At 42.2% G+C, this 22,481-nt stretch overlaps 1 protein-coding gene across 1 annotated transcript; it reads left to right on the forward strand.

Moving 5' to 3' along the window:
* Window positions 1-4,273: 4,273 nt before the first annotated feature.
* LOC144687973 (potassium voltage-gated channel subfamily A member 1-like) lies at window positions 4,274-6,020 on the forward strand. The gene has a single exon (XM_078554633.1). It carries the CDS (start codon window positions 4,274-4,276, stop codon window positions 5,885-5,887), a length of 1,614 nt encoding a protein of 537 aa, XP_078410759.1. The 3' UTR covers window positions 5,888-6,020.
* Window positions 6,021-22,481: the final 16,461 nt, after the last annotated feature.

Below are 22,481 nucleotides of genomic sequence, written 5' to 3' on the forward strand. Positions count from 1 at the left end.
AATGGCAGTTAGGGATGGACAATAAATGTTGGCCTAGTCAGTGATGCCCCCATCCCATGAATGAATAATAAAAAATGTATATATGTAACTGCAAGGAGTATAGCAAATAAAGCTGATGAGCTAAGGGTACAGATAGACACATGGCAACATGATATCACCACTATAACAGAAACTTAGCTTAGAGAGGGACAAAAATGACAGCTCAACATTCCTGGATATAGAGTTTTCAGACAGGATAAGGATAGGGAATAAAAAAGGTGGGGGTGTAGCATTATTGGTTAAAGAATCAACTATAGCTGTGAGGAGGAATGATATACTAAATGAAGCATCAAATGAGGCCATAGGGGTTGAGCTCAGAATAAAAAAAGGGCAGTCAGTGTGCTATGAGTTTACTATTGATCCCCAAATAGTTGAAGGGAGTTAGAAGAGCAAATATGTAAGCAAATGCAAATACAATAGGGCAGTAATAGCTGGAGACTTCAACCAGCCTAATGTCAATTGGAATACTAACAGTGTGAAGAGCACAAAATTGTCCAACTGCAATCAAGAGAACTTTTTTAGCCAAACCCAACAAGAGGAGGGTGCAATAGGAAATGAAGCTGAGCACGTGGATGAAGTAGCAGTGTGGAACCATTCTGGAGACAGTGACCATAACATGGTTAGCATGATTTAGCATGATTATGGAAAAGGACAAAGATAGAACAGGAGTAAAAGTTCTAAATTGAGGGAAGACAAATTTTATAAAGCTGAGATGTGAACTGGTGAAAGTGAATTGGATACAGCTACTAGAAGGGAAAACAGTGTCAATTTAGTGGGAGGCATTCAAAAGCGAGATTCTACAGGCATAGTGTAGACATGTCCCCACAAAGAAAAAGGGTGGTTATCCAGAAGCGTTCAGGGTTAGATAAAGCAGAATAAAACTTATGACAGTCACAAAAAGCTTAATACTGTAGAAAACCTAGTGGAGTGTAGAAAGTGCAGGGGTGAAGTAAAAAAGGAAATTAGGAAAGCAAATATATTGGCAGGTAAAATCAAAGAAAACCTGAAGATGTTTTACCAGTACATTAAGGGCAAGAGAATAACTAAGGAAAGGGTAGGGCCTATCAGAGATGCGCATGGTAATTTACACGTTGATGCTGAAGATATGGGCAGGGTTCTCAATGAGTACTTTGTCTCTGCCTTCTCAAAGGGGAAGGATGATGCAGACATCCTAGTTAGAGGAGTGTGAAGTATTAGATACAATAAGCACAACGAGAGAGGAAGTACTGGAGGGACTTATCCATGAAGGTGGATAAATCACCAGGGCTGAATGGATTGTATCCCAGGCTCTTAATAAAGGAAGCCAGGGAGGAAATAACGGATGCTCTGAGGATTATTTTCCAATCCTCACTTGATACAGATGAGGCACCAGAATATTGGAGGTCTGCAAATGTTGTACCGTTATTTAAAAAGGGTATGAGTGATAGGCCAGAAAATTATAGGCCAGTCAGTCTGACTTCAGTGGTGGGCAAATTATTGGAATTCTGAGACAGGATAAACTGTCACTTTGGCATGGATTGATCAGGGTTTGCCAACATGGTTTTGTTTGGGGAAGATCGTGTCTTACTAACTTGATCGAATTTTTTGAGGAAGTTACAAGGAGGATTGATGAGGGTAGGGTAGTGGATGTTGTCTACATGGATTTTAGTAAGTCATTTGACAAGGTTGCACATGACAAACGTGAGATCCCATGGGATACAGGGGAAGGTGGCGAGTTGGGTCCAAATTTGGCTCAGTGGCAGGAAACAAACGGTAATGGTCAATGGATGTTTTTGTGAATGGAAAGTGGTTTCCATTGGCGTTTCATGGGGCTCAGTATTGGGGCCCTTGCGTTTGTTGTATATCTTAATGATTTGGACTTAAATGTGGGAGATATGGTCAGGAAATTTGCAGATAATACAAAAATTGGCTATGTAGTCGATAGTGAAGACAATAGCTGTTGTCTCCAGAATGATATCAATGGTTTGTTTGAGTGGGCAGAAAAGTGGCAAATGGAATTCAATCTGAAAAGTGTGAGGTAGTGAATTTGGGGAGGCCAAACAAAGTGAGGGAATACTCAATAAATGGGAGGATATTGAGAGGGACTGAGGAAGTGAGAGACCTTGGTGTGCATGTCCACAGGTACCCGAAGGTAGCAGGCCAGGTGGATAGATGGTAAAGAAAGCATTGGAATGCTTTCCTTTATTGGACGAAGTATTGAATACAAAAGCAGGGATGTAATACTAGAACTATATAAAACGCTGCCTAGGCCACAGCTGGAATTTTGTGTACAGTTTTGGTCACCACATTACAGGAAGGACATAATTGCTCTGGAGAGAGTGCAGAGGAGATTTACAAGAATGTTGCCGGGCCTGAAAATTGCAGCTATGAGGCAAAATTGGATAGGCTAGGGTTGTTTTCTTTGGAACAGGGGTGGCTGAGGAGTGACCTAACTGAGGTGTACAAAATTATGAGGGGCCTAGATAGGGTAGACAGGAAAGACCAGTTTCCCCTAGTTGAGGGGTCAATTACTGGGGGGGGGGGGGCATAGATTTAAGGTAATTGGTAGAAGGATTAGAGGGGACATGAGAAAAAACTTTTTCACCCATATGACGGTTAGCATTTGGAATTCACTGCCTAAATTGGTGGTTGAGGTTGAAATGCTCAAATCATTTAAAAGGTACCTGGATCTGCATCTGAAGTGCTGTTACCAGCAAGGCTATGGACCAGGTGCTGGAAAGTGGGATTAAAATAAGTGGCTAGTTTCTTTTTTTTTGGCGCAGACACAATGGGCTGAATGGCCTCTTTCTGCACTGTAACTGCTCTATGGTGCTATGGTTAAGGGCATTATTACAAACTAACCATGTTTACAATTAAACTTTTTGAGGTGTGGGGTGTTGGGTTGAATAGAATAGTTCTAATGATAGAAGGCTGAGTACACTTTGTTGGAATCAGAAATACCAGCAGTAGATCAGGATCTAATTAGATAATAGATAAATAATCCAATTATTTTTGATTAATTTTGTTTTGGTGTTCATAAAATTACTTGTCACTGAGACATGCCTCAATATTCCACAAACTAATGGAACCTTGCAATGGAGCCCATACATTCTCCAAATCACTGACTTGACAAACCCTTTAAACACCATGCTGAGTAAATAAAATCACACACACATGCTCTTTGGCTTAATTTTAATATTCTACCTGCCTGATTCATTCCTTGAAATTATTCTATGTAAAAGCCAGGGAAGGGTTGATTTCTGGATGCAGGATGTTGTCTGGGCTCAAGAATTTTAGTTATGAGGAGAGATTGGATAGACTGGGGTTATTTTCCATGGAGCAGAGGAGATTGAGGGGGTACATGATTGAGGTGTATAAAATTATGAGAAGCATAGATAGGGTGGACAGGAAGGAACTTTTCCCCTTGATGGAGGGATCAATAACCAAGGGGCATTGATTTAAGGTAAGGGGCAGGAGGTTTAGAGGGGATGTGAGGAAGAATTTTTTCACCCAAAGGGTGGTGGGAATCTGGAACTCAGCCTGAAAGGATGGTAGAGGCAGGAACTCTCATAACATTTAAAAAGTATTTAGATGTGCACTTGCAATGCCATGGCATACAAGGCTATGGGCCTAGCGCTGGAAAATGGGATTAGAATAGTTAGGTACTTGTTTGACCAGCGCAGACTCGATGGGCCGAAGGGCCTTTTTCTGTGCTGTAGACCCCTATGACTCTATGATTGAGGATGAAGTCCAGGTTTGCTTCTCAACAGTCTCTCGTGGCAGGTACCTAGACTGTGTCTCAAACCCTGGGATTGGGGAGGGAATGGATAAGGTAATGATGGAGGTTAGGGGTAGGGTTAGGGGAGAGGGTGAGGTGAGTGGGGAGGATAGGGTTAGGCTTTTGGTGTAGGGTTTTGGGTACAGGGTGATGGTGTCGTGGAGGAGGGTTAGTGAGGAGGCTAGGGTTAAGGGGGAGAAGATTGGGGGAAAGGTGGATGACAACTCTGCTCCTCACCTCAAGCATTCGACGTCAGAGAGAGCTGGAATAATTTACTCGTTGCTCATCCGGGTTCCGCTCCTGTAACCAATGGTTTGATATATCTCTGTGTCTCCCTCTGGGATGGGGGCTGGTTCTGATTTCCACTGCTCTCTCCTCTCTGTGTCAGCGCTCCAGTTTACCCGCTGACTGATATGTTGTTGCTGGATGTGGGAATCAGTGAGGGAGCCGCGCTGTTGAATATTTAATGGCTCGGGGATGGACATAGCTCTGGTGAGGTTGCAGGACGGCGGTGCGGCTCTGGGGAGCTGTCAGAGAGGCAACAGCATCTCGGCGCACTTGGGTGTGAGCGCTGCCCCGGGCAGTGGCTGGCCCGACCCCCAGCCGCTTCGTGGCCCCTCGGCCGGCAACATGAACGACATGAACGCGGCGGGGCTGCCCGACAACCTGCTGAAAGCCGTGGACCAGGGGCCGCCGGTGGACAACCTGCAGCTGCTGGACGTCAACCGCTCGGAGCGAGTGGTCATCAACATCGCCGGCCTCAGGTACGAGACCCAGCTGAGCACCTTGAGCCAGTTCCCGGACAGTCTGCTGGGTGACCCCGAGAAGAGGATGAGGTACTTCGACCCGTTGAAAAACGAGTACTTCTTCGACCGCAACCGCCCGTGTTTCGACGGGATCCTCTATTTCTACCAGTCGGGCGGCAGGATCCGGAGACCCGTCAACGTTTCCATTGACATGTTCGCCGACGAGATCCGCTTCTACAAACTGGGACCCGAGGCCATGGAGAGATTCCGGGAGGACGAGGGCTTCATCAAGGAAGAGGAGAAGGCTTTGCCCAACAATGAGTTCCAGAAGCAGATGTGGCTCCTGTTTGAGTACCCCGAGAGCTCCAGTCCAGCCCGGGGCATCGCCATCGTCTCGGTGTTGGTTATTGTCATCTCCATCATCATCTTCTGCCTGGAGACCCTGCCCGAGTTTCGCGATGACCGCTACAGCGCCGAAAAGCAGGCGCTCAATGGGACCCAGAGCCAGAGCAGCACCAGCCTGGTTGACCCCTTCTTCATCATTGAGACCACTTGTGTGGTCTGGTTCACCCTGGAGCTGCTGGTGCGATTCCTGGCTTGTCCCAGCAAGTCCGTCTTCGCCCGGGACATCATGAACATCATCGACATCGTGGCCATCTTCCCTTACTTCATCACCCTGGGCACCGAGCTGGCCGAGCAGCAGTCTAATGGTCAGCAAGCCATGTCTTTGGCCATCCTCAGGGTTATCCGCCTGGTGCGGGTTTTCCGCATCTTCAAGCTGTCCAGACACTCCAAGGGGCTGCAGATCCTGGGCCAGACTCTCAAGGCCAGCATGAGGGAGCTGGGCCTGCTCATCTTCTTCCTCTTCATTGGGGTCATCCTCTTCTCCAGCGCCGTGTTCTTCGCGGAGGCGGACGAGCCCAGGTCCCATTTCTCCAGCATCCCCGACGCCTTCTGGTGGGCGGTGGTCACCATGACCACGGTGGGCTACGGCGACATGAAGCCGGTCACCATGGGCGGCAAGATCGTGGGATCCTTGTGTGCCATCGCCGGGGTGCTGACCATCGCCCTGCCCGTGCCCGTCATCGTCTCCAACTTTAACTACTTCTACCACCGGGAGACGGACAACGAGGAGCAGGCTCAGTACCTGAAGGACGACACGGAGAGCGAGGCCAGTCACTCGGAGGAGCTGAAGAGAAGCAGAAGCTCCCTGGGCAAAGCCTTGGAGAACAGTGATGGGGTGAACAATGGCGCCGGGGCCCACCTGAAGGCCAACAGTGCCCCGGACATAAGGAAATCTCTGTACGCACTTTGTCTGGATCCAAATACAGAAACGGACCTGTAGCCCGACCTCAGGGCGCTTCAACTTTCCACATTAGACCGTTCCGTGTAGAAGGACATGCTCTAAAATAAAACACACATCATTTGTACAAACCACAGAGACTAGATTAGTTAGGCGGGAAAAAAACTACAAATTTTATACATCATTCTTTACCAGACTAAAGAAAAATTCCAGGTGCACACTTTGGCGCCGTTTCTTAAACTGGGGGGAAAATATGTTGATGAGACAACTCTTATCAGTTTTCTCCAGGTGCACAATAGGACAGCATGTACATAGTTCGAACAGTTCCGTGTTGTATTTGTTGTGCCTTTATGTAAATTGGAAACAAATGTGAGGTCTTCAAATTCCCTAAGTATTTTTGAATTGTTATGTGAAGGAAGGTGTGGAGTAGCTCGGTTTGACTTTTGCTGTGAAGAAGAAAGATCGTGGACTGTTTAATCTTTTGTTTTCTGCTTTATTTCTTTAACGTTTTGTGTTTTTTTTAATGAAGTGGCAAGTGAATGGGAAACGATTTAAACACGGAGAAAACACCTGTAGTGATGAAGGTTCGCAACAGTGTTTGTATTATTTGCAGTGTAATTACCTTCAGAGAGAGGGAGAAAATAATATCCAACAGTTAGTTTGAAGGGCCCTTTGGTAATGAAGACAACATTAGAGTACTTTTATGTTCACAGTATAGTTTTTCAATGTCTTCATGAAATAAAATTCGAAGATCATACAAGAATTACCGAACAGTATGTTTAGATAATTGGAGCTTCTCTTATTTACTTCATATTACTGGAGATTGAAATCAGCAACTCCAGCTTTTTGTACATATTTTCCACATTTGGAGAAGTACCAGACCCTCTCTTTGCTGGTAGAGCTGTCAAAGTATATTGTAAGTCCACTTAACGTGTTGCAAATCAGCTACTGTAAGCAAAGATCCAAAGGAATTTACTTGAGGATCCCCTTGATCATGTTTGTAATGACCTAAGTGAATGCATTGTTTTATATTACTGCTGTAAAATAATGATTTTAAAATCTGTGCATATTTATCCTGAACAGTAAATCTGCAGAACTGGGTTATCTGAGAACAAATGAAGATTGGGATTAAGTACCAGAAGTTAAACACATGAACTGTGAAGTAATAAAAATTGACACCACCACAGAGCGAAGAAACAACAAAACAAAAGATGACCAACAGTTTTTTGAACTGGAAACAGATTTTAGATGATCACAAATCATTCTGGATTTGACACTTGCTATGACTCATCCTTTGTCTTGTGAAAATGTTTAGAGGAAGTGGACTTTTGGACAACATTATAAGTTAGGGACTGGCTTCTAACTACCCCAAATCTATAACCATTTAAAACAAATCTTGTGATATGGAAGGATTTTTACCAGATTCTGAACTGATATTGAGAACACCCATATCTTCAATTGGACAAACACTTGTCTCTTGTGAGTGGCTCATTGCTGCAGGCGATCAAAGGTTAGTTTTTTTACCTTTTTAAAAAAAAAAATTTGCTTTGTTTAAAAAGTAAAAAAAAATACAAACTTAACAAGAGTATCGTTGATTTCATTAAGAATCACAGGGCATTGTGAAGTTAAAACATTTCTCAAAATACATATTATCTACACCCATGACAAATGTACAGGACCTTTCATTCTATTGCAGCTGTTTTGGCATTTAATGTACAGATAATCACTGGGTTTATTGTAAGGATCAACAAAGAGCCATCATGCTGACTTCAGTGTGAGCTTATTATAGAAGAAGCTGCTTTACTGGGTGACATTACTTTGATTGGCAGGTAGTGCTCTGTTGCCTTAGGCCTCACAATCTGTTATTTTCCAATTTTGATCACACAATGTTAATTCGAAGATTTTTCACATCAAGTTTGTAAATAGCTCACGATCTCTGTGATCTTGATATTTACATTTAAAGTTTTCTCCAGCTTTAAGTACATGGAAATTTTATAAAATAACTTAACCATTAATTATAATTATCTATTCCATAGAGAATTTTCAAAAATGCCTGAGAATATTTTGCAGACACATATATATGATATAGATTAGCCAACCACGTGGGGGTGATTACACCATCAGAAATGATGCCCTTATTTAACAAAAATGAATTCCCAATTTCAAAACAGCTGAAGTGAGAGTCACCAGCATCAGTGTCACTCAGTTTTTCTTAAATTAATAAGGGTGTTTTGGCTCATAATTTATGGGTCTTCCCTTGATATCACCCTCTTCTGCACCCCCTGGGTCCTTAAGATAAATTTAATTTGGCTTGCAGTAAATCTGTTTAAAATGAATGTTTGTATCTATTATTTACAGCTCTTTACCATTCAACAGCATACATATGTCAGCAGCCTCAAAGATCAAATGAATTCAGGTGGCTGACTGTTTCAACATTACAGGGTAAAGATTTTCTTTGGTTGCTGTGTGATCACGACCTCATAAACACAGCAGGAAGATTTTTTCTGATCACCAATTCTAGCAAAAGCATAAATACATTCTCAGATAACATGTTTTCAATTTTGCTAGAAATAGTAATCAGAGGAAATATTCCTGTTTCATTACAATGGTACAGATATGTAGTGGCCAAGAAAAAAACATCCCCTACTGTCATCTTATTTTGCTTGGTGTTATCTCTATTTGTTTCTTATGCACAGACACGTTTAAAGATTGTACTTTTCATTAATGATGTGCTGGGTTCATTTGTATTTCATTATTTGTGAACATTTGTTCAAAATGTTATTGGCAGAGCATATGAATTCATATTTTATGTATTGAGTGGCATGAGCAATTGTCATGTTTTATTCAGAGAATTAAATTTTAATTGATAGCAGAATTATATGAAGAATGTTCCATTTTAGTGCAGTATTTATCTTCAAGATAAATGTTTACTCGCTCCTGATCTGCATAGCATCCTAGTTATGTGTAGGACTGGATGGTGTTTGGGTTTTTTAATTTGTACACTATCCTTGAAGTGGTACCTCAGCTCAAATTCAACCCTCTTTGTCGGTTAGCCAAAAGGGCCTGAGGTGCCAGGTGTTTGGGCCGTGTTAATGTAGTTCCTAATGGAGTGAACTTTCACTTTTGCCGGTGGGCAGTAATGGATGAGCCATCTGCTTTTCATCCACCACAATTTTTGTTGCTGTTTAAGTTATTGAGCATGAAAACCAGGCACAGTGTTAAATGGATTGCCTGTTCCTATTGGTAGATGAAGGGTGGTGGCGCATAGCACAAAACTTTATATATATGTTGCTAAATTGGCAATGTCACTGAGATAGGACAGAAGCGTTAATTGTGGGAATTGAGAAGTTCACAATGGTGCAATATGCCCTGATGTTGAGGCAGATTGGTGACTAAGAGAAAATAGAGCTATAAGTTGCATCTGCATGTCTTACACCTGATTATGTGAATACCTGATGCTAATCTTGGATATTCAAATTGGGAAAAAAAATGTTCTATTCTCCAACAACGTTTCCTCGAATAACAACAGAAGATTCTGGAAATACTCAGCAGGTGTGGCAGCATCTGTGGAGAGACTACCAGAGTTAATGGGTAGAATTTTGCGTTTGGCACGTGGGTGCGCGCCAGACACTCTCGAAAGTGAAATAGCGCATAAAGACGTCGGGCAGGCTTCCCCACATCATTACGCATTTGGCCTGCCCAAGAGTTGGCAGCGTGCCCGCTGACAATTAAGAGACCTGTTAATGCCATTAAAGTAGCAATTGATGGTAATTTTCCACTACCCGTTCAACCTTACGGTTGGCGGGTGGGCAAATCAGCCAGGCGGACTTTGCATTTTTGAGGAAACCTCATCCAAGGGTGGGATGAGGATGAGGTTTCCGTGATTAATTTAAAAAAAGGTAAGAATGTTTTGAACAAATTTTCATCATCCGTATGTTGAGGTGTCTCATTCTGACACGTGGGCATTTTTTCCTGATTTAAAATTCTGTTTCTATTGATTTTAAATTTGTCAGCTCCCTGAGGCAGCTCTCTGCCTTCAGGGAGCTTTCCTTCCGGGCTCCCCTGCACCCGTGCTGACTTAAGCGCTCGCATTCACCCTGCCCCCACCCCGGCAGCATTGAGCCTTTCAGTGTGACATTAATTGGCCGGCCAGTGTGAAATCGTGGTCAGGGTGAGATTGCGGTTGGCGTTTGTTCCCCGGCCACTCCCAGGCCTGCCGGTCGCGGCCGCCCGCCAACCTGAAAATTCTGCCCAATGTTTCAGGTGAAGAACCTTTTTCAGAACTGAAGACTTCCCTTGACCTGAAAAGTTCACCCCGCTTCTGTCTTCACTGATGCTGCCAGACCAGCTGAGCACTTTCAGTATTTCCAATAAAAATCTGTTTTTATTTCAGGTTTTCAGCATCCACAGTATTTTGCATTTTTAAAATGAATTTTATTATTGTTAAGTAAACTGGGCAAGGTCAGAGTTTAATTGATTTTCAGGTTGCATTTCTTACCGTTGACTCTCGTTTTTAAGCGTTATTGCTAAAATCAGTCAGAGGTTATAGAGATTTTGACTCCTATGTCAGTTGACGTATTTTCTCTTGTTGGGTAAAATTTTCGTGCATTCCAAAATATTGCATTTATCACTTTATACGTTTAAAGAAAGTGTGATCTAGAAACCTCGACCTATTGGGCTGGAAATTCTGTGCAGGTTCTTCCAGGCTCCTATCTTGGTAAACAGCACGAAAGAATGTCTTCAGATATTAACACCATTTCTCTAGACCTTATACTGTTCTCCTGTTGGAGTTATGGTGAGAGACTGAGAACGCCCTTTGCAGAATTTCAGAGCCTCTGTGGATCTTATGTGGCCTGGCTGATAGTAATTTGGAATGATCTCCTGCATTATAAGGGGAGCAGCATTATAACCCTGTGTTGTTAAGGGGGAAACTGTAGTTCACTGTGGCGATGGAGTAATTGTTGGGTGAAGTAATTCTTCATCTGGAATTCTGGGGGAAAGGTCCCATGCTGTTGGCACAAGCATAGCAGAACAGAATTCTGACTGCAGGCTACACCTCAAATCTTGGGAATATGGTCATTTAGGTGAGGCAGGCTGCCACAAACTCTGTTCACTGGCCACCAACACTATCCCTCTTCCTGTCTAAGGCTGCATCAAATTTTGCAGAATGTTGGTGTCATATTTGAGTTTCTGACCACATACCTGTGCCATCATTATGACCTCCCTAACATCACCTGACCTGACTCCACCCTATCTCCCTTATCCTCTGCTGAAACCCTTATCCATACCTTTATTAACTCTAGACTTGTCTATTCCAAAGCACTCCTGTTTAGCCTTCCATCTTCCACCTTCTGTCACCTTGAGGTCATTCAAAATTCTAGTGCCCATGTCCTAACTAGCAAATGCCCCATTCACCCATCACCTTGTATGTGTGCTGTCTTGCACTGGCTCCCGGTTAAACAATATCTCAATTTTAAAATTCTTATCCTTGTTTTCAAATCCTTTCCTTCTTGGCATCTCTGTAATCTCCTTCAGCCCTACAACCCTCAGATATCTGCTCCATTCTAATTCAGGTCCCTTGCACATCCCCAATTTTAATCGCTTCAGCATTGTTGGCTGTGCCTTTAACTACCAAGGCTCTAAAACCTGGAATACCACCTTCCCCCCCGCCCCAATCCCCCGGAAACCTCTCCATCTCTCTACCTAGCTCTCTTTCATCTTTTAAGATGCTTCTTAAAACCTAGCTCTTTGACCATTCTTTTGGTCATTTGTCCAAATATATCCTGATATGACTTGGGGCAGCATTTTCCCGTCTGCGAGCAGGTGGGGGGGGGTGTGGGGCCCGCTTGCTGATGCGTAAAATGATGCGCGGTGACATCGGGTGTGTATCACCGCGCGTCATTTAGATTTTCAGTTCAGCGGTAATGCAACCGAGTCAGCTGCGCGCCTGCCGAACTGTCAACGGCCACTTAAGGCCTTTAAAAAAGGTAATTAACCCAATTAATGGACCTGCCCGTCCAACCTTGAGGTTGGCGGGCTGGTGAAGAGCCCAGGCGGCCTTCAGAAAAAACATGAAACCTCATCCACGGCCAGGATGAGGTTTCATGAAGGATTTCAAATGTATATAAAATTTTTTAATAAAAGTAATTGAGGGGACATGTCAAGAATATATATTTTTTTCCTCTAAATAAAGTTTCCAAACTAGAACCGAGCTCCCTGAGGCAGCACTCTGCCCCAGGGAGATCTGTGCGCTCTTCTGTGCGCATGTGCGAAAGAGCGCACTCCCGGCTCAGGGAATACCACCCCCCCCGACCGGCCCACACAGGGAGCACACGGCAAAAATGGCAGCGCTCCTCCAACTGGGGGCGCTGATCAGAAATCTGCCCACCGACGCCCGCACCACCACCCCGACCGGGGTTGGGGGTGGGGGGGAGGTGGGAATGCTGCCCTTGGTGTATATTTTGTTCATTAACACCCTTGTGAATTACCTTGGGACATTTTATTACGTTAGACATTCTATATAAGTATAAGTTGTTGTTGATGTTGTTGCAAACCCTGGTAAGCATGCATCAAATGCAACCACTCCCAATCTGCTTTCAGCATTGTTGGATTGGTACTATGCCTTTGTCACATGTAAATTATATATGGAAAAAGCCAAATGAAAGTTAAGAACTTGAAACTTAGTTTTTCAGGGAACTAAAGAAACAGTTATTGCTAGAAATTGATTCCATTAACTTGTCCTACTGATTTTTTTTAGGCCTTTTGTTGCACCCGGGGAAGGTTTCTTTTAACACTAACTGACTAAGAGTCAGTTCTTAACTGTTGAGAGTTTCAGTGAGGCTGGTGATGGTGTAAGGAGTGGAATTTCAGGGATAGTCTAGGGTTCACCTCAAGTAGGCTTGCATGATTTTGCAGGGAGTGGGGGGGGGTGGGGGTGAGCAGATATAAGATATATCCTTCCACCTCCTTCCCCACCCCTCCCCCAAACAACAGTGGAATTTTGGCTGGCCTGGCTTACTTGTACTAAAGTCCAGCAGAGCTCAATTCAGCTGCATCACTAAAGCCTGCAGTGTCTCATCAGTGACCCTGGGACCCTCTCTCTGCCCTTGTGTCCCATTTTCCTTGTTTCACCAGCTGTGTTCAGCAACAACCTCCTGTAATTCAGTGCAGCTTCTCTTTTAAGAGGGGCAGGCTGCCTTTAAGAATAGAAATTTGGCTCTCAGTGCAATGCCATTTGGCTGCCTACACAGCAAAGAGGCAGATGATAATGCACAAAGGCAACCAGCAGCCAGGAGCCGCTCAGCACAAATTAAAAGCAAAATACTGCGGATGCTGGAAATCTGAAATAAAAACAGAAAATGCTGGAAAAGCTTAGCAGGTCTGGCAGCATCTGTAGAGGAAGAAACATAATTAACGTTTCAAGTCCACATGACTCTTGTTCAGAGCTCAGCACAATGCCACTATCATGTAAATAAGGTGACAACACCAAATTTGCCTGCTACCTACCTCCAACAGAAGCAGTGGGGCAGGTCACAAATCACGTCCTCTGCGTCCAAGTAATGACACACCTGAATTGTTAACATATTTTAAAATATATTATATAAGTCAACATATTGGTACTTATTCAGTGCCAAAAATGAAATCAACATAAATACCTTATTAAAATATAATATATAAGTTCCCTTGTAATGCCAGCTTATGACCAAATCTTGGTTTAATGGCTATTGTTGCATGTGTCTGTTGCTTGGAGATGTATGAGTTGCACAGCTTGTCCACATACAGTTTTCCATTTCTTCCTGTAGCAAATCAAATGTGCTTGCTGCCTCTCTCTAGCATTCAGGCTCAAATGCCAACTCACCATAGAAGGGTAACCCAACTACTCTATGGTAATTTGCACTAGTGAATCAGCACACTGCGATGCCAAGCAACCACATAAATACATTATTCAGCAGGAAGCTATCATTGTTACTTCATATTATTCTTTGTTCCATTTGACTACAGTTTATGGATTAGAGTAAGTTTTTAAAAATGTCCATCTTTTTGAAAGTTAAATATAAAAATACTTTATAAGTTTTGAACTATACCTGTTATATTAGTTATTTTAGTATTTTGAACATTTTCAAAAGAACATCAATAATAGATCATCTGAAAGTCACAGTACATGATAAGGAGTATATATTTAAAACAATCATTATACTGTAAACAAATAATAAAAATATAAATGGTGCCAGAAAAAGCATGATGCCCCAAATAATTACATGAATTTCATGGACAAACAAGCACCCATCAATAGCATATGACTAGCACCAAGTGTAGACTCTTTTCATCTTATTCATTTCACATTTAGAATGACAAAAATATAAAAGTAGATCGTGTTGGCAAATAGACTTTTTTAGTAGACCTAGAAATAAACTAAGCAAATATAATTTGTATGTGAAAGTTCTCACTCCATGAAAATGGGTCATTAATTACAGTTTATGCACTTCCAATGAAATATACGTTTCAGGTTATTATTAAATATTCAGTTATGTTGTTCCACATGGACATATAAAGATATGGTCACTGAATTTGCAGTGAATAGTTTGTGTAATTCAAATACTGTGAATCTTGTTGTAAGCCAAGTAGTCAAGTTGGAATAAGAATAGTACCTTTTTATCATGCAAAGCAAAATAAATGTTTGTGCTCTCATATCATGATGACATTTGCCTTCCTCATTTATTTTTTCCTGTATTTTTGTTTTATTTTTTCTATATATTTTACCATATAAGTATGCATATAAGAGGTGGAAACAGCTAAAGTATTCAGTACTTTTACTGGTACCTTCTTATTTGTACGGATACGGAAAAATATAAACACACTGGAATACTCAAAATGATTAATCAATTTTCCAAATGAAGCTGGATTAGAGGGCACCGAATTACTGGACCAGGGTACAAAAATGTAATTCAATTCCCATTGTAATATCAAATATTCTGTCCTTATTCTTTTACTTCTATTTTAAATTCATGTAAACACCATTATAATGGGAACTGCCTCTGGTAAGCTTGTCACTAAGGCAGAACTTGGTTTGCCCAACTTGGTGGGGAAGGGTTGAACTGAAGAATTGGCCAACTTGACAGGAAGGCTCAGCCAGAAACCATACAGACTTGCATGCCGCACCTAGAGTTTGAAGACGGCTGAGAGATACTCATAAAGTCATAGAGGTCTACAGCACAGAAAAAGGCCCTTTGGCCCATCGAGTCTGTGCCCGTCAAATAAGTACCTAACTATTCTAATCCCTTTTTCCAGCGCTAGGCCCATAGCCTTGTATGCCATGGCATTGCAAGTGCACATCTAAATACTTCTTAAATATTATGAGATTTTCTGCCTCCACCACCCTTTCAGGCAGTGAGTTTCAGATTTTCACCACCCTCTGGGTGAAAAAATTCTTCCTCACATCCCCTCTAAGCCTCCTGCCCCTTACCTTAAACCTATGCCCCCTGGTTATTAATCCCTCCACCAAGGGGAAAAGTTCCTTCCGGTCTACCCTATCTATGGCCCTGATAATTTTATACACCTCAATCATGTCCCCCCTCAATCTCCTCTGCTCCAGGGAAAATAACCCCAGTCTATCCAATCTCTTCTCATAACTAAAACTCTCCAGCCCAGGCAATATCCTGATAAATCTCCTCTGCACTATCTCCAGTGCAATCACATCCTTCCTATAATACGGATTCCAGAACTGCACGCAATACTCTAACTGTGGCCTAACCAGCGTTTTATACAGTTCCAGCATAACCTCCCTGCTCTTATATTCTATGCCTCAGCTAATAAAGGCAAGTATCCCATATGCCTTCTTAACCACCTTATCTCCCTGTCCTGCTACCTTAAGGGACCGGTGGACATGCACACCAAGTTCCTCTGATCCTTGGTTCTTCCCAGGGACCTACCATTCATTGTGTATTTTCGTGCCTTGTTTGTCCAGGTGCATCACCTTACACTTATCTGGATTAAATTCCATTTGCCACTGACCAGCCCATCTGACCAGCCCGTCTATATCCGTCTATATAATTTTCGTGCCATCCGCGAACTTATTGATCAACCCTCCTACAAATAGCAAGGGACCCAACACCAATCCCTGTGGAACCCCACTGGACACAGGCATCCAGTCACAAAAACACCCCTCGACCATCACCCTCTGCTTCCTGCCACTCAGCCAATTCTGGATCCAATTTGCCAAATTGCCTTGGATCCCATGGGCTCTTACCTTTGTTATCAGTCTCCCATGCAGGACTTTATCAAAAGCTTTGCTGAAGTCCAAGTAGACTACGTCAAATGCATTGTCCTCACCTACACACCTGGTCACCTCTTTGAAAAATTCAATCAAATTGGTCAGACATAGCCTCCCCTTAACAAAACCACGCTGACTTTCCTTGAATAATCCCTGCCTCTCCAAGTGTAGATTAACTCTGTTCCTCAGAATTGCTTCCAATAGTTTCCTCACCACTGAGGTTAGACTGACTGGCCTGTAGTTCCCTGGTTTACCCCTTCCTCCCTTCCTGAATAACGGTACCACATTGGCTGTCCTGCAGTCCTCTGGCACCTCTCCTGTGGCCAGAGAGGTATTGAAAATTATTGCCAGTGCCCCTACTACCTCCTCCCTTGCCTCACTCAACAGTCTAGAATACATTTCATCCGGGGCTGGAGATTTACCTACTTTTAAGCCTGCCAGGCCACTTAGAACTTCCTCCCTTTCTATGCTAATTTCTTTAATTTTATCACAGTCCTTCTGCCTGATTTCCATACCCTCGTCGTCCCTCTCACTTGTGAACACCGACACAAAGTATTCATTTAAAACCCTACCTATGTCTTCTGGCTCCACACACAAATTACCACTATAGTCCTTAATGGGCCCTACTCTTTCCCTAGTTATCCTCTTACTCTTAATGTACTTCTTCCGCTTCTGCTGTTTTGAGCCCTCGGTATCTGCCATAAGCCTCCCTTTTTCCCTTTATCCAATCCTGTATATCCCTCGACATCTGGGGTTCCCTGGGTTTGTTGGTCCCACCCTATGTCTTTACTGGAATATTTTGGCCCTGTACTCTCCCTATTTCATTCTTGAATGAGTCCCACTGCTCTGACCGCAGATTTACCTAAAAGGAGCTGCTCCCGGTCCACTCTGGCGAAATCATATTTGATCTTTATAAAATCAGCCTTCTCCCAGTTTAGAACTCTTTTTTCTGGCCCATCCTTGTCCTTTTCCATAACAACCTTGAATCTAACAGAGTTATGATCACTATCTGCAAAATGTTCCCCACTGATACCTCTACCACTGACGTAGAGGTGATCCACCAAAATCATGTGGACCATGACTGGGACATCAATTCCTGACTGACTTTGGCACTGCCTATCATGGTATAATTACACCCTCCTTCCAGTGGTAATTCTGTAGCACCTCTTTAGGGTGGGTGAATGTAACTACCAAATGATAAGTTTACGTATGCTGTTTCCATTATGAATGAGGGCATAGGAATTTAGAATGGAGAAACATTCACAGGGAGTGCACATAGATATAATTTTTTTAATCTATAGATATTGCTCTATTTTTTTCTTATTCATTTTTTTTCTTCTATACATTTTTGCCTTTCCCTCTTTCTTAAGTTTGATATTTGAATTTCCTCATTTTTCTTTCTGTTAACATCGCTTATGTTTTTCATTTTTCCTATCTGGGTGTTTTCTCTCACTTTCCCTTTCTGTTTTACTGCTTTCCTTCGTTTCTGTTACTCACTATGGGATATCCCAGAGGTCTTAATATCATGTGATATTTATACAATGAGCATACCTGATTATATAAGACATGAGGGATGAAGTCATATGTGTGTTACTCCAGTTGAGTTGATAAGCTTCACAAAAATTACATCACCCTGTGTTTATTTATGCAATGGCAAATTGATGTTATTACATATTTTAAAGTTGTATTAAATGAAGAAAATATATATGTGCTGAACATCTACAAACATAAGTAGAACTGCACAGCAATATAAAGTTGAGAGTTACCTACAAATGTGGTTTGGTGATTCCAGAGGTTTTATCCTATCATAAGCTGACAAATGAAAGCAGAACATTCTGAAAACGCACAGTAGGTGAGTCAAATAGAAAGATAGGCCAATATTTAAGGTCAGACTCTGCATCAGAACTCAGTGTATTCCAGCATTTTCTCGTTACTTTGGGTTTTCAGCAGTCACTGCTTTCCTTTTTATCGCCATCATGAAGCTACAGCCAGGAACTCAGGCTGCTTGTTCTCTGGCTGCTTGTTCTCTTGCAGGTACCCAGTTGAGCATCACCTGAGTGGTCCATAGAGAATATGATGTGTGATGCTGGGAATTCTGGATGGTGACTTTGAATGTGGTATCTGAGGATGCCTGAAGTTTTTATCTATTCACTTTCTTTCAAGTTGTTTAGTGCAGAATTTGTAACTAACTGCAAAAGCAATAGCGGTTGGCAGAAACATTTCATTTCAGAACGCGTTACAGAGATAGAAGCCTGGCAGTTATTGTGACCTATAACAATAATAAGCAAGTAGCATTCTCCTCTGTATGCCACTTTATACTTGTGTTAAAAAAGTGAAGAGAGCTATGTCATACAAACATATGTGTCGCCTGTTCATTTCGGCACTAGTAATACAAAGTCAACATGTTCAGAATAAACAGGGAATCACATTGTTAGTAATCATTAAAAATAAAGCAAAAAAATAAAAACAACATCAATTTCTAATTGAAAAATGAATATTGATGCAATTATTGGAGGTCTGAGAGCGATCTATAGGGTATGGGAATGGAATTAATATACTCAGTTGAAGAAAGTACCCGGAGTAAATAATTTTCACTATCTATCTTAGTTCAGCTGCCAGACATTGTTGGTCTTAGTATATACTCCAGGCTAAGATATTATTAGTTGTTTTTTAAATAAGATTTGTCAACAAATGAATGGAGCTACATTCCTGTTAATTTGAGAACTTAAAATTGTTCATTATATCCTTCAAATGATTCATTTTTCATTGGAGTGTTTATGATGAGATATTGGTTGTATGCTCAAATGGATTTATGGGTTTAGCAATTTGACTACTCATCCTTTGTGCTGCTAAATTGTGGACATGTTGGAATAACAGGAGTGAGTATTCAGACACCACAAAAGCAAAATACTGCGCTGCTGGAAATCTGAAATAAAAACAGAAAATGCTGGAAACACTCAGCAGGTCTGGCAGTATCAGTGGAGAGAGAAACAAAGTCAAGTCTCAACCTTTCATCAGAACCCATGTTCTGATGAAAGGTCAAATTAGCCCCACACTTATTGCCTAGAGCTCTACATATTTTTATGATCAAGTATTATTCAGTTCCCTTTTGAAAGTTGCGACTGAATCAGTTTGCACGACCCTTTCAGGCAGTGCATTCCAGATCACAATGACTTACATTGCAAAAAATTGTTTCCTCATGTTGCTTCTGGTTCTCTTTATTTACTCTATCAAAACTGTTCATGATTTTGAACACACTATTAAGTCTCCTCTTAACCTTCTCTACTTTAAGGAGAACGACCCTAGCTTTTCAGTGTCTCCACGTAACTAAAGTCCCTCATCCCTGGTGCTATCCTGTATAGAATCGTAGAACAGTACAGCATGGACGGAGGCCAGAAAGCCTGAGTTTGTATTTGAGCAACTGGAGGCACTTCGTACATATATGTTTATCCAGGATACGTGGAACACTCTTGACTTTCCGGGTGACACAGAAATTGCAAGGAATAGGTCTCATCTGTTTCATTTTTTTACTTAAAAACCAAATGATTTATATTATGCACTCTCTGTTTTTTGTTTCGTGTGCCTTTACTCCTAGTTAATATTCAATTATTTATGTATACCAGATTTTTATGGCTGTGCCTCTTTCCTTCTCAGCATTGATTTCCCACTCCAACCAAATTCCTGTCAGCACTCTGTTTAGCAGATTCACCCAGCTCTGAGTGCACGGCTCTGTACATCAGCAGAAATTCCTCATATATACCAATGAATTCTCACTGTTACCCTGTTTACTAGCTCTGTGTGCACAATCTTGTTATTCAAATGTAGATTTTTCAGAGCAAGAGAAGCTTGAGCTGCCTATTTTAAATAAATTAATAAGTGTCATTATCAGTAAAACAAATATAATAGAGCCCCTATGTATGATATAATTTAAGTACATTTAACTCCTTGTAGACTTAAGAGAATGATCAAAATAATGGGAGAAGCTGTCAGCATTACTTTATGATATTAAAACAAATTTAATATAAAAATTATGCACAGTGCCACCCTCCACTTACAACAATTCCAATTCTTACAAATTAGGAAATCAGTAAAGTATTCTGGGAATTAAAATTGATATCTAAATTACAGTAACTTTAAAAATTAGTAATTCCAAGGATATTGTATCATCTCCATAGTAACTGAATAAAAGCAATGGAAGATCATGAAATAGATTAATTATCCTTTCTTTTGAGAACTGAATTCATATTTTTAATATTTAAAGACGCAATATTACCTAATTAAATTTAATTTAAATCCATTGATGAAGACACAAATCATTACAAATTTTAATTCTTCCATTGATTACCATTTTGGTTTGCCAATTTTAATTTGAAATTTCTGGAGATTCATTTACAATCTGCTCTGATCTCTAATTTTCCTCATGCAACTAACCCATTGAGAGTTTTTTTCATTCATTCATGGAATGTGGCTGTCACTGGCTAGGCCAGCTTGCCCATCCCTAATAACCCTTGAGAAGATGGCGGTGAGCTGCCTTCTTGAATCACTGCAGTCCATATGGTGCAGGTACACCCACAGTGCTATTAGGGAGGGAGTACCAGGATTTTGACCCTGTGACAGTGAAGGAACTGTGATATATTTCCATGTCAGGATCGTGAGTGTTTTGGAGGGGAACTTCCAGGTGGTGGTGTTCCCATGTGTCTGCTCACCTTGTCCTTCTGGATAGTAGCAGTTGTGGGTTTGGAAGGTACTGTCTAAGGAGGCTTGGTGAGTTCCTGCAGTGCATCTTGTAGATGGTACACACTGCTGGCACTGTGCATCGGTGTTGGAGGGGTGAATGTTTGTGGAAGGGGTACCAATTAAGCAGGTTGCTTTGTCCTTGATGGTGTCAAGCTTCTTGAGTGTTGTTGGAGCTGCACTCATCCAGTCAAGTGGTAAGTATTCCTTCACATTCCTGACTTGTGCCTTGTAATGGTGGACAGGCTTTGGGGAGTCAGGAGGTGAGTTAATTGCTGCAGGATTCTGAGCCTCTGACATGCTCTTGTAGCTACAATATTTATATGGCTAGTCCAGTTAAGTTTCTGGTCAATGGTAACCGCCAGGATGTTGATAGTGGGGTATCCAGTGATGGTAATGCCATTGAACATCAAGGGGCGATGGTTGGATTCTCTCTTGTTGGAAACGGTCATTGCCTGGCACTTGTGTGGCGCGAATGTTACTTGCCACTTGTCAGCCCAAGCCTGGATATTGGCCAGGTTTTGCTGCATTTGGACATGGACTGCTTCAGTACCTGAGGAGTCGCAAATGGTGTTGAGCATTGTGCAATCATCAGCGAACATCCCCACTTCTAACCTTATGATAGAAGGAAGGTCATTGATGAAGCAGCTGAAGATGGTTGGGCCTAGGGCACAACCCTGAGGAACTCCTGCGGTGATGTCCTGGGACTGAGATGATTGACCTCCAACAAGCACAACCATCTTCCTTTGTGCTAGGTATGACTCCAATCAGTGGAAAGTTTTCCCCCTTAATTCCATTGACTCCAGCGTTGCTAGGGCACCTTTATGCTACACTCGGTCAAATATTGCATTGATGTCAAGGGCAGCCACTCTTGCCTCACCTCGGAAGTTCAGCTCTTTTGTCCATGCTGTATGACACCAGGAGCGGAGTGGCCCTGGCAGGAGCCAAACTGATTGTCAGTGAGCAGGTTATTGCTAAGCAAGTGCCGCTTGATAGCATAATTGATGACCCCTTCCACCTCTTTACTGAAGAGCAGACTGATGGGACAGTAATTGGCCGGGTTGGATTTGTCCTGCTTTTTGTGTATAGGACATATCTGGGCAATTTTCCACATTGCTGGGTAGATGCCAGTGTTGTAGCTGTATTAGCTTGGCTCGGGGCTTGGCAAGTTCTGGAGCACAAGTCTTTAGTACCGTTGCCTGAATGTTGTCAGGGCCCATAGCCTTTGCAGTATCCAGTGCCTTTAGCCGTTTCTTGATATCATGTGGAGTGAATCGAATTGGCTGAAGACTGGCATCTGTGATGCTGGGGACCTCTGGAGGAGGCCGAGATGGGTCATCCACTCGGCACTGGCTGAAGATTGTTGCAAATGCTTCAGCCTTGCCTTTTGCATTGACGTGGTGGGCTCCCCATCATTTAGGATGGGGATATTTATGTAACCACCTCCTCCAGTGAGTTGTTTAACTGTCCACCAACATTCATGACTGGATGTGGCAGGACTGCAGAACTTAGATCTGATCCATTGGTTGTGGAATTGCTTAGCTTTGTCTATCACTTTGCTGATTATGCTGTTTGTCATGCAAATTGTTCTGTGTTGCATCTTCACCAGGTTGACATCTCATTTTTAGATAC

This window comes from Cetorhinus maximus, chromosome 12, assembly GCF_964194155.1.
Source record: "Cetorhinus maximus chromosome 12, sCetMax3.hap1.1, whole genome shotgun sequence".
Classification (NCBI taxonomy): Eukaryota; Metazoa; Chordata; class Chondrichthyes; order Lamniformes; family Cetorhinidae; genus Cetorhinus; species Cetorhinus maximus.

Bases quoted from the DNA above. Each gene is read 5' to 3' on its own strand.
- LOC144687973 (XM_078554633.1), top strand. From the start codon at position 4,274: ATGGACATAGCTCTGGTGAGGTTGCAGGACGGCGGTGCGGCTCTGGGG.